At 41.8% G+C, this 14,203-nt stretch overlaps 1 protein-coding gene across 1 annotated transcript; it reads left to right on the top strand.

Annotated features, from left to right (window-relative positions):
• The first annotated feature begins 7,894 nt into the window (after positions 1 to 7,894).
• tent5aa (terminal nucleotidyltransferase 5Aa) lies at positions 7,895 to 12,736 on the top strand. Its single transcript, XM_085473405.1, has 2 exons — positions 7,895 to 9,059; positions 9,514 to 12,736. The coding sequence occupies exons 1-2, from the start codon at positions 8,634 to 8,636 to the stop codon at positions 10,291 to 10,293; spliced, it is 1,206 nt and encodes a 401-aa protein (XP_085329531.1). The 5' UTR covers positions 7,895 to 8,633; the 3' UTR covers positions 10,294 to 12,736.
• Positions 12,737 to 14,203: the final 1,467 nt, after the last annotated feature.

Below are 14,203 nucleotides of genomic sequence, written 5' to 3'. Positions count from 1 at the left end.
GCTAATGTCCCACACACTGCCGCTGACTGCTCATTGGTTAGTTACCTGTTGAAGTTCAGGGTCTGGCTGCTGGTTTGGGGTCAACAGTCACTCAGCTGTAACAACACTCTGGGTTCTTGGCTAGCTTAACGTTAACATGCAGTCAGTGCAGGTGCTTGCAAAGAGCCGGAGTTGTGATAGCAGTATAATGCAGTTGTTTTTGCCCTGGATGCAGTTTGCACTTTACCATCACGCTCTCATCCTTTGCACAATAAAAATAAAAGTAATGTCCACATCCATGCTGTAGACTGTACTATTTTTCTCCTCTGTCACATGAACTGAAATAAGTGGGATCAAAAGGCAAGCAGACTATCAAAGGGCTCAAAAATGATGGGAAAAAGTGATATTAAAATGATAATTGTAACTTGGACAGTTTTCACAGTATGAAGGTAAAAATTTATATGATGTGCTGAAGTTAATACAAAAGGTTAGTAGGAACGTTTCTCCAATATAACTCACACTATAAATTTAAGGTTAACAACACACAAATAAGCACTTTAACTAAAGGTTGTTATTTTTTTTTTCAGTCCAACAAGCGTTTAATACATATTCAAGTTCTTCTTCTTCTTGTTTCAGTTTCACTTTATCGTCTGCCTCCATCACACCCTATTCCGAGCTTCCTCTTCATCCTCTGCGAGTTCCTTCACTACATCTACGTCCAACCTCCTATCTCCAGCTTATCCACTATGCCTCCTCTGCAGATGTCCAGACCATCTCAGCTATGTCACACTAACTTTGTCTCCAAACCCTTCAGCCTGAGCCATCCTCATGCACTCTGACCTCTCCATTCTGGTAACACAATGAAATGAAAAATAATAGCATTTTCTGCTCTGCCCCCTCTGGCACCACCTTTTGTCTTTGTGTCACGGCCACTGTCTCTAAACCATTAAACACAGCTGGTCTCTCTCTTCTTCATTTTTCTTGTGCACTGTCTGTCACTTTGGATAGTTGACCCCAGGTATTTAAACTCATCTACCTTTGCTATCTTTGCCCATTGTAACGTCAAGTGTTACATTAAATAAACATTTTATGGATTGGAAGTGAGACAAAAATACAAATTACGCCTGCAACGTGTCCACGTCATCCAGTGAAGCGTTATATAGAAACACAGTGGGGATGTCTTGATTAAATATTTTTCAGCAGAATTGACTAATTTGTTCACCAGTCTGCCCGCTGCTTGGTTTCTTTTCAGAGCCTCTGTCAGGAATAAAAGTTCAACAAGCTTCTTCAATCCTATTTGCCAGACAAGAAGCCAGTTAGCTCAGGATTACCTGACCTAACCACGGCCGTCATAGAGCTGGCAGCTTTACAAAGACCATTAGAGCCTCTGCAAGTGTTTTACTCCCAGAGTGTGGCTGAAACGTGGCACCCTACCTGCCGTCTTGGATCTCATTCAGGAGGTGCCCTCTCAGCTTCACGTTGTTTTCCAAGAAACGTGATGCATTAATTATGGCCTTTCTTAATAGATCTTTTAAAATATGTTAGGCATCCTGGCTCTGTTAAATAAAGATCAAGAAGGTTTTACTACTATATGAATGACTGTGTGGCAAAAAGGGATCTTTAAGAATACACTGTCTATTGGCTTTGTCAGAGAATACATAAATATAAAAAACTATTATGTGATTCTCTGATGGAAGTTTCTGTTTTGGGTTCAGGAACACTTCTTTAGTGAAACGAGATTTAGAAATGCAAGACACCAAGAAAATGAAGAAAATATAGAGACAGGAATCAAAAATGCCACTATGTTTTCTGGCCCATGATTATATAAGAGACAGAAAGTGGAAATTTGTCCTATGACCTGACAACTTTGGATTTCCTCTTTGAAATCATTGACAGCATATCCTGACTAGCTGGCTTGAGGTCTGGCTTCTAGCACTCATTGCTATTTCTTTATATTTACTGTATAGCCCCAAGACTCCACCTTTCTGTCAGTCTCAGCAAAAAAAAAGAAATAAACATTTTGCCCAAAATTGATGATGTCAGTGGATAAAAAATAGACAGTATAAGGCCTCGTAGAGTTAGCTGGGTTTGCGTTCTACCTCTAGATTCAAATGACAGCTGAGACGTGTTGTTAGTATAAATGGGCACACCCGTAAAGGATGCAGGGTACAATTATGTGTGAAGTCACATAGCCACAGATTAGAAAACCACATTTAAAAGCCTTCAACTTTAAGGTGTGGCTGTTTGATGTGGATGCTTTCCAGCATAGTTTGAGCTTCCAGGTGCAGGGGAGTGCTGTCATACCATTAGCGTTGGTCAAGTGAATGCAAGTATGCCAGACACAAGCACATACAGTACTAAAAAACAGCATATCTGTAGCATCTATTAGGTGGTGAATTAATTTAGGAGCAGCATTCAGATCCTTTGCTGTTCCTGGTCTTGCACAAAGACCCTGTAATGGGGAAGATTAGATGAGATGGGCCTCACTTATCTCCCAATGAAATAAGACCTGTTTTGTAACTTTTAGCCGTAATCGACCTTGAGTAATCTGAAGCCAAGCACACCACAGTTTGTGTCTCTTTTGGATCAAAAGAAGCTGAAATAATGGGATCCTCTGTGCAAAGGTGACTGTTCCTTCCCACTCCACAGAACCCACATAACCCCGCACTGCTTTTCCTTGAAGGCAGAGCGATTCTCCAGCTTTTTGCCACTGGGGGTCAGAAGCAGCTCGACTGAAGGTGGCTGGAAATCCCATTTCTCTCTCTGCGCCTCTGATCCAAAACCAAAACTAACTCTGCTGTCAGCAGTGGGAATATCTCTCCGACAGCTGGGACAAACTAATGCGACCCTCCTGGAAATCCAGTTATCTCTGAAAAGAGAGGACGAGGGTAAAGGATGATAGGGGAGACAGAGAGCTGAGAAGCATGAGTAGATCTTTGTTTCCTAGTTATGCATGTATTTTCTTAGGCAACATTGCCTTAGAAACTGGTCACCCATACGTGAGATCTTAGTCATGCTGCAGAGCTTCTCAGGGCAAGTGTTTCTGATCGAATCTGACATCCAATTATTCCATCTTCTTTTCTTCTCTAAGTTACAGCGGCAGCAGGAACCCCACCCCCCCAAAACAACTTGAAAATGAATTGTCTTTTATGTGACAGTGCTTGTACTGTAAATCCTTTGCTTCTGGTTTCTTTGCTGGCAATGAGAAAGACATATTTATCTTAGAGGAACTGTTTCAGTCACCATCTCTCCTGGCTGAAACAGTTTACCAGCAAAAGCACCAAAAATAATGCACGCACAAGATGGTCCTATTGGTAGAGCCATGTACACAGATTGATGTTGTAAAATCAACTGTTCCATTGGTAAAATGTTTGCAGTGGCTAATGTTACATAAGTGCTTAAGCTAATGTAGTGCACAACCATTATATGTCATTACACCTCGCTACTCAGCATCCTTCCTCAACAAAACATAACATTTACATTTAAAATTAACTTTCCGCCACAGCAGGGATTTAGAATGACTTTTTAATAAAGGGGTTTTTATTTAAACTTGCTAGGCTAGCGTTAGTTGATACTATAGAGCTCCATCCACTTGTCCAGAAATGGTCACTGCCTGGTCCAGAAAACCAGCATGGTGGTGAGAGGCCAACTTGACGGCACCCAAAATGCTGACTTTGAAGAGTCTAAATGAGACTTCCCAAAGCAGTGGGTGATGTCATATTGGCTACATCCTACAGTCAATGTTCAGTCTGTGCTCTTAATGAGCTGCATCTCCACCATCTACTCTGGAGTCAATTCCACCTTCTTTGAATGCAAAGGGTCTACGTCAGGATGTCAGATGTGATACATTCATCTCAAAACCTCACAATGTCATCAAGACTTTGAACAGAGGAAACACGACAATCATAATGACAAACATAGGAAAATTGCCACTGGCCCAAACTGGAAAAATAAAAACAAACAAACAAAAAATGCTAACGTGGTTGTTTGCAGTATATAAGAATAATAGCATAATAATTGTTTTTCGTAACTATAAAGGTTGGGTGTATTACTAAATTTCTAAAAGTAAAACATGCAACAAGGTTAGCTAAAACACTATAGCGAAACTATGCACTGCTAGTGACATTAGCACAATAGCTGAAGTGTTACTATATAGTGTTACCTAGAGTTTCAGCTTGACAAATAAAAACACATGGTGTGGAAATCTTTTGTGTCTCCATCTATTGTGATGTAAATTTGTCATTTGACTTTGTTCTTGATTAAAAAAAAAAAAGAATGTCTTTAAAAATGCTAACCCTAAATTAGCCATTTAGTAACAGTAGCTCAGCCTTTATTTTGAATACAAACCTAGCTAATGCTAACTTATAGAATGTTTAGACTTATGATAAGAAACAACAATAAAACGAGAGGTAGGAGAGGTTTTGGCTTCAGCTAACAGTAAGCAAAGCCAACAAGGTGGTTACAAATCAATCAATCAATCAATCAATCAATCAATCAATCAATCAATCAATCTATCTATCTATCTATCTATCTATCTATCTATCTATCTATCTATCTATCTATCTATCTATCTATCTATCTATCTATCTATCTATCTATCTATCTATCTATCTATCTATCGCGATGCCAGAGATCAGCGGAGAATGGCCAGACTGCTTTGAGGTGATGGGAATGCAACCAAGGTATGTAGAAGAGCGTCTTTGATCCTTGAGAAAGGTGGGCTACAGTAGCAGAAAACCACACTTTGTGCCACTTCTGTCAGCTGAGAACAGGAAATTGAGTCTAAAGTTTTCAGAGTTTCACCAGAAGTTCGACAATAGAAGACTGGAATGATGTTGCCTAGTATGATTATAATACTAATAATATGATGAGTCTTTATTTCTTCTGTGACATTTGGATGGTAGTGTCAGAGTTTGATGTAAACAATATGAAAGCATGGCTCCATCCTACCCTGTATTAATAATTCAGGCTGCTGGCTGTGTTGTAATGGTGTGGGGGATATTTTCTTGGTTTATTTTGGGCCCCTTAGTACCACCTAAGCATCATTTAAAAACTCCAGCCTACTTGAGCATTGTTGCTCATCAATTTAGGACCACAATGTACTCATCTTGCGCTTCCAGTGGGGTAAATACCCACACTCCATATTACAAAACTCAAATAATCTCATTTGGTTTTTTGAACATGACAATGGGTTGACTGTACTCAGATCTGCTCCTCAGTCACTAGATCTCAATTCAGCAGAGCACAGTTAAGATGGGGTAGAAGAGGAGATTCTTATCTTGGATGTGCAGCTGAAAACTGCAGCCACAGTGCGATGCTGTATTGTCAAAAAGCACTGATGTTTTACTTTTATCTATGCAGATAATAAGTCCAATTCATTTTGAAACTGCACTTAAAATAAAAAGAATGAAAGAATGCGTGAATGCGAGAGTGAATGAATAGTGGCCTTGTAAAGCGCTTTGGGTGGCTTGAAAAGCGCTATATAAATCCAATCCATTATTAATGGCATTTGTCTGTAATCCAGTGTCTGATAATGACTTGTCCTTTCAAGTGAAGAACCTGCAATGATGACTAGTTTGTCTGTATCTGTTATGTAATGTCTATAAATATTTTTCAAAGGCTTTGTCACTAGAAGGAAAAGTAAAAAGTACGTTTAAAGGTCCATCTGCCACACAGTCCTGATCTGAAGGGAAAAGCTCAAAGGGAGCAGCGACATTTCACTTCATGGTAGATAAAACCAGCTCATGCAGTCTGATAAATGATACTGGAAAACAAAATGACTCCCTCCCTGTCTTTTCTTTTCTTTCTTTTCTTTTTTTTTCTTTATTGGGCTGAACTGTCCAGAAATGTTTTCATAGACCCCAGAGGAAAACTTTGTGTGATTGTAAAAGATTGCTTTATGAGGCATTGAAGCCGTCTCATCCACATACATTAGATCCTGCAGAGCAGGAAAACAAGGCTCTGTTTTGGAAATGATTTTTAAATCTAAATAACCACCAAGTCATCTGACAGGAAAAGGCATTAACATCACCAGTAGGAAAGGGTATGTATTATTTTTGAATTTGCGCCTCCATTTGAATTTCTGACAACATAATCTCATTCCTGTCTTTCAATACGCTCAAAAGAATAAATCATCCATTTCGCAATGAGTAATGAGGTGCCAGGTTGTGTTTATACAAAACATTTCATTTGCAGTCCTTGGTGTTGTAATGGATGTGTATACCTGCTGCTGGCTTTGATTTAGCTTTGCAGAGGGGAGCAGCAGCACCATGCATGGCCACGGGGCCCAGTCCAATGCTTTGCAAACCGTGTCTCCACACCTGGGAAACACATTGGCAGAGCTGCTTTCAGTCCATTGTAACTGACTAACGGTTCCATGTATATTTCCAGATGTGGGATTCAGTTTCAGTTCAACCTGTCTGCAGTTCAACATGCCAAAACAAAGTAAAGAGAAAACAAAACACACAATTACAGGCAACAGATGAAGTGAAGGTCAAGCTTTTTAAAACACTCTAAAAATAATATTTTTCTTCCAAATTTGAAAATCGTTCTTTAATTAAGGCTGATTTTACAGGGGTGCAAGTTAACTGTAAGCGCCATTATAGCTGACTGCGTGTGTCTGCATCCTGTCATGATGAGGGAGTTACGCACAGCTCCTGTGTGGGACTCTGAGTTAAGACAGTGCAGTAGAGTATATGGGATAATCAGGGTTTACAGATCTGGGTGGCTCCAGTGACGCAGGGCTTTACCCGTGCCTAATAGAGTGTCCGTGACGACAGCCTCCTTTGCCTCCACATGGCATTCCCTGGGCATCACTGATCCCTTCGGGCTCATGCAACCCCTGACCTTCTCACATGCTGATTTAATAGAGTCTGAGAGGTTCATAAGAAGCCATACAGAAATATAATGACATTAATCAAAGAGATGAAATGCCACAATGCAAACCCTTAATTGCAACCAATGACATGATGGACATGTTAAAGCAGGGGTGGGCAACTGCAGGCCTCGACGGCCGGTGTACCTGCAGGTTTTAGATGTGTCCTTGGACCAACACAGCTGATTTAAATGGCTAAATTAGCTCCTCAACATGTCCTGAAGTTCTCCAGAGGTCTGGTAACAAACTAATCATGTGATTCAGGTGTGTTGACCCAAGGTGAGATCTAAAACCTGTAGGACACCGGCCCTCGGGGCCTGGAATTGCCCACCCCTGTGCTAAAGTGTGTTTTAGAGAGTATCCTGATTGGTCACTGAGCATATCAGCAGCTGAAGGTGTATGTGAGGTCAGAGGTAACAGGTTTTTAATGTCACAGGCAAAATGTTTACCCACTTTTTTTTTCTTTTAAAATTAAAAGTCGCATTTCTTTGATGACTTTTAACAATGACTGTAGATAGTGACACTGTAAAGGTAGCCTTAGACTCAGTGTAGCTCAGCTGATTTACTTAAAGGCCTAAACCAGCCATCCCATAGATGGCGACATGACGACGTGTAGCGAGTTGCGGATCAGCTCAGTCTAAACAGATTAGAATACTTTTATATTTATTTATTTGCTTATTTTTTTTTAACAATTTAATTCTATTTTTTTTTCCTCTTTTTTTTTAATTTGTAATTTTATTTGACAAAAGAGGGATCATGACCACGGGAATGATCTCATGAGTAACTGAATGATTGTTCCCGTATTCAGTGTGGTTCGGAGCCTCAGTTATCTCATGAAGTGATATGAAATTTAATATATATCTTCTCATTAAAATTCATTTTAAAATTTTACTATAAGGCTATGGAGCAGCTTGATAAAGCAGAGCCTTATAGTATTGTCAAACTGACCAGCGTTAGCAGCGAGAAGCAGATGGGGGGCGGGGTGAAGTGCAGCTTGACAACTTCAGACTACAGACCAGAGTCTTGCAGAAGGATGCTGCGTGTCAAGTGGGCAAGTATCGGTTAACTTATAGAAAAAAAGCACGGGGGGGAATATGTTGATCTAAAGAGACTCGAGGAGAGGAAGCTGGATTTCCTGAGCGCACACAGCTGCATTAACGGGATTACTATTTGGCAGCAGGAGGAGATATTAAAAAATATGTAGGAGCCGTGCGTAAAAATCCACAAGATTCCTCCGAGGGGGTTGAACGTCAGTGGGAGGACTGTGCCAAAAGCGCGACTTGAGCAGCAGCTTATTCATGCAAATTCATAAAGTCATAGGCGTGCCTTTTGGGCGATGGAGTCACAGTCGGAAAAGCAAACACCCTCCTGGATCATCAGCGACCTTCAAAGACTGTGATGCGCAGCGCTCGGACGCATTGACAGCAGCACCGAGGCAAATGTTTTAAAGGCGTAAAAGAGACAGAAGAGAAAGTTAGGGCTCGCTCTTCCGCACGCTTTTGTTAGCGGGCTCAGATTCTCCCTTAGCTCAGTCACCAGCTCGACTGCTGCGCCACTTCTCCGCTTGGATCTCCAACCAGAGTGCGCAAACTGTAACGCACAGCCACCAGCCCCGCTGCTCTTTAATATATATATATTTTTATTATTATTATTATTATTATTTCTGTTTACAGTCACTTTGGACTATTTCAAATACTGGCACTCCTCATGCGGAAGACCCTACTGTTTTGAGAAAACGATTGAATTTTGTTTTATTGAAATTCCGGAGGACTTCAACACCATGTCAGAGGACGATAGCAGCTCCACTACCAGCTGTGTGTCCGACACAGACAGCAGCAACGTCAGCGTCCTCAGCTGGGAGCAAGTGCAGCGACTGGATGCCATCCTGACGGAGACCATCCCGATACACGGCCGGGGAAACTTCCCCACTCTGGAGATGCAGCCGCGGCAGATAGTTAAAGTGGTGCGCAGTCGGATGGAGGAAAAACAGATCCATGTCCGGGACGTTCGATTAAACGGCTCTGCGGCCAGCCACATTCTGCACGAGGACAGCGGACTGGGCTATAAAGACCTTGACCTCATATTTTGCGCAAATATGAAAGGAGAGAGTGATTTTCAGACTGTGAAGGACATAGTTTTGGACTGTCTCCTGGATTTTTTACCCGACTGTGTGAATAAGGAGAAAATAACCCCTTTAACGTTAAAGGTAGGCTACACACGCCCTGGCAGATTTTTATTTCTGCTTCAGATTTGTTAGATTAGTTTTATATATGTGATAATATTGAATTGTATTTGTGCCAACAGGGATTAGCGACCATTACGCACAGCTTAATGTGCAATTAGATATCACTTTAGTGATAGTTAAAAAATTTGTTTGCTGTAGTTAAGAGGATCGAGTTAAACCAATTTGGAAGGGATCCTGAGCTCAGCCATATAAGTACATTCCATAGCCTTTAATATTGAGGTCAGTAGCATTAATAGCTCAACAACATACAGTAATTACTTGTATAAATATAGGCATTAAATTCAAATCCTTACTGTACAATGCAAAGTTAGGCAGAATTCTACTGAATTAGTAATTGCAGCTTCAGTTCTTTTCACTTTGTTTGTGCTTCTTTTTCTCTCACTCTCTTTCACCCTCTGCACACTCACTCATTTAGGAAGCCTATGTGCAAAAGATGGTGAAGGTGTGCAATGACTCAGACCGCTGGAGTCTCATCTCCCTCTCCAATAACCGGGGGAAGAATGTGGAGCTGAAGTTTGTGGACTCTCTCCGGCGGCAGTTTGAGTTCAGCGTGGACTCATTTCAGATCAAGCTTGACTCTCTGCTGCTGTTCTATGATTGCTCAGAGAACCCCATGGCTGAGACCTTCCACCCCACCATCATGGGCGAGAGCGTGTATGGTGACTTCAGTGAGGCTCTGGACCACCTACGTCACAAGATAATCTGCACGCGGAACCCGGAGGAGATCCGTGGAGGGGGTCTCCTGAAGTACTGTCACCTGCTGGTGAGGGGGTTCCGGGCTGCGTCAGAGTCAGAGATGAAGTCCCTGCAGCGCTACATGTGCTCGCGCTTCTTCATTGACTTCCCTGATATTGGCGAGCAGCAGCGCAAGCTGGAGTCCTACCTTCAAAACCACTTTGTGGGCCTGGAGGACCGCAAGTACGACTACCTGATGACCCTCCACGGAGTGGTCAACGAGAGCACCGTGTGTCTGATGGGACACGAGAGACGGCAGACCTTAGGGCTCATAGCCATGCTGGCTGTACGTGTCCTGGCTGAGCAGAATGTCATCCCCAATGTGGCTAATGTTACATGTTACTACCAACCTGCTCCTTATGTGGCAGATGGCAACTTCAGTAACTACTACATAGCGCAGGTGCAGCCAGTGTTTGCTTGCCAGCAGCCTGCCTACTCCACCTGGCTGCCGTGTAACTGAGTATCCCTAAATGAGAGAGGAAGGAGGGATCCTGATGTCTTTAAACAGGAGCGAGTGGCACAGTCGTACCCTTAACCCTGCACAGTGCTTGACAGCTGACTGAAAAAAAGGCATCCTTTTGTTCTGTGTTTTGCATCAAAGCTTCTGCTTTTGTTCATACTTTGAGTATGAATGGTAAATCCAGAACAGTTGGCAAAATTCAGATGTGATTATCTCACATTTACCGAAACACCGACAGTCTCCTGATCCTGCCCAGGCCAACCAGGTTCGGAAAAGACTCATTTGGATAGCTTGGAAGCAATATCTGAGTTTTAAGGCCTTGAATGCCAGCTGCAGACGTATCATTGACACTGTGCAGAAGACTGATTCAATCTTTAATTGAAACTCATTAGCCAGCATGTTGCAGCAGCAGCAGCAGCAGCAGCCCAATCAGCTGCATCAGAGTCTTTAAGCGAGACACTCACATGCACTTTGAGGTGAAATCAGAGGTGCACAGTGCTCCAAAGCGCGCCGTGCTTTACATCATCTGAACCGAGGTGAGATCCTATTAAACTAGAGTGGACAACAAACATCACCTCACATTTGGATATAATTCTTGTTGTTTACAGACCAAAGATTTTTTTTTTCTAACTCGAATACCCCACCCACTTTTAAGGGAGAAATAGAAACAAAATATGAAGCTATTGTAATGTCTGTTTGTATATGTGAACATTTATGTGTTTATAAAGTGCCTATTGCCTCACAGCAGGCAGAGAAAAGAACGAGCAGGCCACATGACCCCCTACGCTGTTTATAGACAGTAGCACCCCCAGAGGCTTGTGAATGTATATGTGAAATCCTGCACAGTCAGTGTTTGTGTACACGCGTGTGTTCGGGTGAAAAAGGAGCACTGTTTGTGTGGATTTTGCAGTAAAGTAGCAGCCAAACGTACGAACGAAAAGTTCCTGCAAGGTTCACGTTTCCTCTTGTGTATATTCAGTAAACGTCCCAGATTACCAGCATGTCATGACAGAGCCCGATTAAATATCAGCGACTTATGGAGTCACAAACAATGTTTCCTGTATATTTTGTGTAGTGGTGCTTCACTTTTTCTCATCTGAGAAGAAAAACAAAAACAAGGAGGGGTGGGAGTGACAATAAGTAGATGATCGATGCAGGGAGAGCTCGATCGTAGACTGTGTTCCTCAGTTTTGGAGGAGGCTTGCAGAGACACCTCAGATGATGAGAAACTGTTTGCTGTAGCACCCTGGCAGGGAATTCCGCAGCTGCTGCTGAAGAGCTTGAACTTAGCTGGGAATGCAGATACTCTGTTCAGGAAATGTAGTGCCAAACACTTAGGCGTCTCCTCCCTCCTGCCCCTTTGTTGATAGCCCTAAAGTTTAATGAGGCCATTGTTTGAAGCAGATGCTGATAGAGAAAGAGAGGCAGAAGAGAGTGAGACGCTAGTAGGAAAAAAACCCAACTGATGATCTGGAGAGATGGGTGCAGCTGGTGATGGGGTTTATCTATCTGGGGCTACTGTGTTTTACTGTACAAACTGTCTTTGTTAAGGTCAGATTACAGCTACAACTTGTCGGAGAGCTTGAAACCAAACCATCCTGTTATCAGCGCCTGCTTTAATTATCTGCTCATTGAAACAAAGAATGGAAAGCGAAGAATCCCGCATGCATGCGTCCACCTCAGCATCAGACGACTAAGTTGCACCTTATGTTTCCGTTGTGAGGGTTGATGGTTATTAATGTTTTTCTTTTTTGATTTTTTAAGGCTTCATTCCTCACCTGTTTTGAAGAATTGTGTATAAATATATGATTACATGCTTGCTAACTATACTGTAGCTTTTTTCTCCCCCAGCTGCATTAAGACAAAAAAATCTGAAAACATCCGCGACTAGCATCGTGTCAGTACTGCAACAAAAAAAGAAATTCTCTCGATGGAAAAGCATTTCGCTCTCATCCCCTAGTCTGGTGACCCATAACTTCTTTGCTCAGTTGTTTCTTCTAAATAGCTGTCCATGCTGATGGTATCCTTTGGATTGTGCAGGCAATGTATTGTAATTTTATACTCAGTGAAGTCCTAACAGTGGACTAGCTAGTGGCTCCAGTCTGCTTGTCAGCTAGTGATCGTGCCTATCAGTTAGAGATTGTGGGTTGCTGCAGCGTCTTGTATGTGTTGTCCAAAGCTCAGTTTCATGCAGTCTTTTACAAATCGCAAAAGAAAAGAAAAAAATCTTTGTCATGTATGTATATTTTTTATGATTGTTATTTTTATAAATGTATCAGACACTGCAGGTGTTGCAGTGATTTTCAATCTGTGATCGAGCTTCAGAGGAAATGTTCTCAGTAGCTTTTTTTTTGGTTTCTTTTTTTTTTGCTATATTATGTTATTTGTCCAATGGGTCAAAAGGTTAAAGATGTTTTCCTCAATAAAATATCTGAAAACCAGATTTGTTATGTCTTCTGTTATGCATCTGTTTGACTGTAAATCAAGTTTACTGCACTGGTTTGCTCCAGAAACAAACTTCCTGCCAAATGCAAGAAATTACTCATTTATCGATTAACCTCAGATTTCTTTTTTTAGAGTCGTAATCTCTCTTTTTTTCTTCTTTCTTTCTTAACTGTCGTGAGCCATTCAGTGGTTTTCACATAGGCTCCCCGCTTACTTGCTGGGAAAGTCAAATCCCTGTCACGGCCTGCTGGGCCCAACAGGCCCAGCCAGAAACCCATCCAGAACTGGCTCGTTGCTGCCAGAAAGAGCTGTTGAATGTGAAGGGATTTGCGTCCACCCAATAAAAACAGACTTTAGCGCTTTTGCAGAATGAATATCTTTGCCTGCTCATCGAATTCTCTCTGTTAACAAAACCCCCCCACCCCTCCAGCCCCTCCATATGCCGACAGAAATGCAGTGACGATCAGCGCTGAGGCCCACTGTGACCAGAGTCCAAATGTTTCATGGCTGTCAGGCTGAAAGAAAACTTGCCACAGCAGAGCTGATTGTCACACAGGTCACATGACAGACTGTCCTAGATACAGAAGGATATAGAGATGTAAACACATAATGAGTAAGAGATTCACTGTACCACATGGTCCTATATATAGTCGATAAGATAAGGACATTATAGCTTGAACTTAAGCGCATTTGCAGCTGATTAAATCTGAGCAATAGAGGAATGATTGACAGGGCCGGGCTAAACAGTAGAGCACCTACAGACAAGAGAAATATTTGCTGTGTATGCCTATGCGTTCTACTGGACCTTCCACTCCTACAAACTACAGGATAGGTTCATATGCTAGTACTGTAAACAGTACTAGCATTCCTACACACTGAAGAAAAGGAATTTTTTTACTATCTCTATATTCAGGTGAAAAGTTGAGGGCTCTTTTTTTTGCACAAAACAAGTTCTGCAGGCTTTTAACTTCCTAAAACTGCATTGTAGGAAGTTCCATTGACCTACAAAGGAACTGCTTGAGGAAAACGCCTCTTTATGTCCAGTATTGACCAGTTTACTTTACAAATATTGACCTGAAAAGAAAGTGAACATTCCTTTAACTAAGAGGCAGTTTTAAGATGTGATCACACCAACATATGAATCCCTAATCAAAAAATACCCCTGTGGTAGTTAAGGCTAAGAATTCATTCTAATCTTAACTTCACACCAGCCAAAGTACTCAAAAATACTTTTGTGGCAGTTCTCGCTACAGTTAGCATCTCCAGGACCACGTTTTGTCATGATGACACACATAATAGGCAATACCACTGCAATATAGATTCCTTCCATTATTAACAGGACCAAGCACAATGCTGCATATGTCCTTCTTTAACGCTTTCCTCCAGAAAGATGACATCGAATGACCTCTCCATTACCTTTAATGATGAGTTTTGACACCAAGTGTGTATGTCAGTGAATATGTGG

Source organism: Copadichromis virginalis, linkage group LG11, assembly GCF_057382275.1.
Source record: "Copadichromis virginalis isolate Kocher_CV1m ecotype Utaka linkage group LG11, C_Virginalis_male_GT1.1, whole genome shotgun sequence".
In the NCBI taxonomy this organism is placed as follows: Eukaryota; Metazoa; Chordata; class Actinopteri; order Cichliformes; family Cichlidae; genus Copadichromis; species Copadichromis virginalis.
Note: the sequence above shows the minus strand (reverse complement) of the source record. Positions and strands in the feature narration are given on the sequence as shown.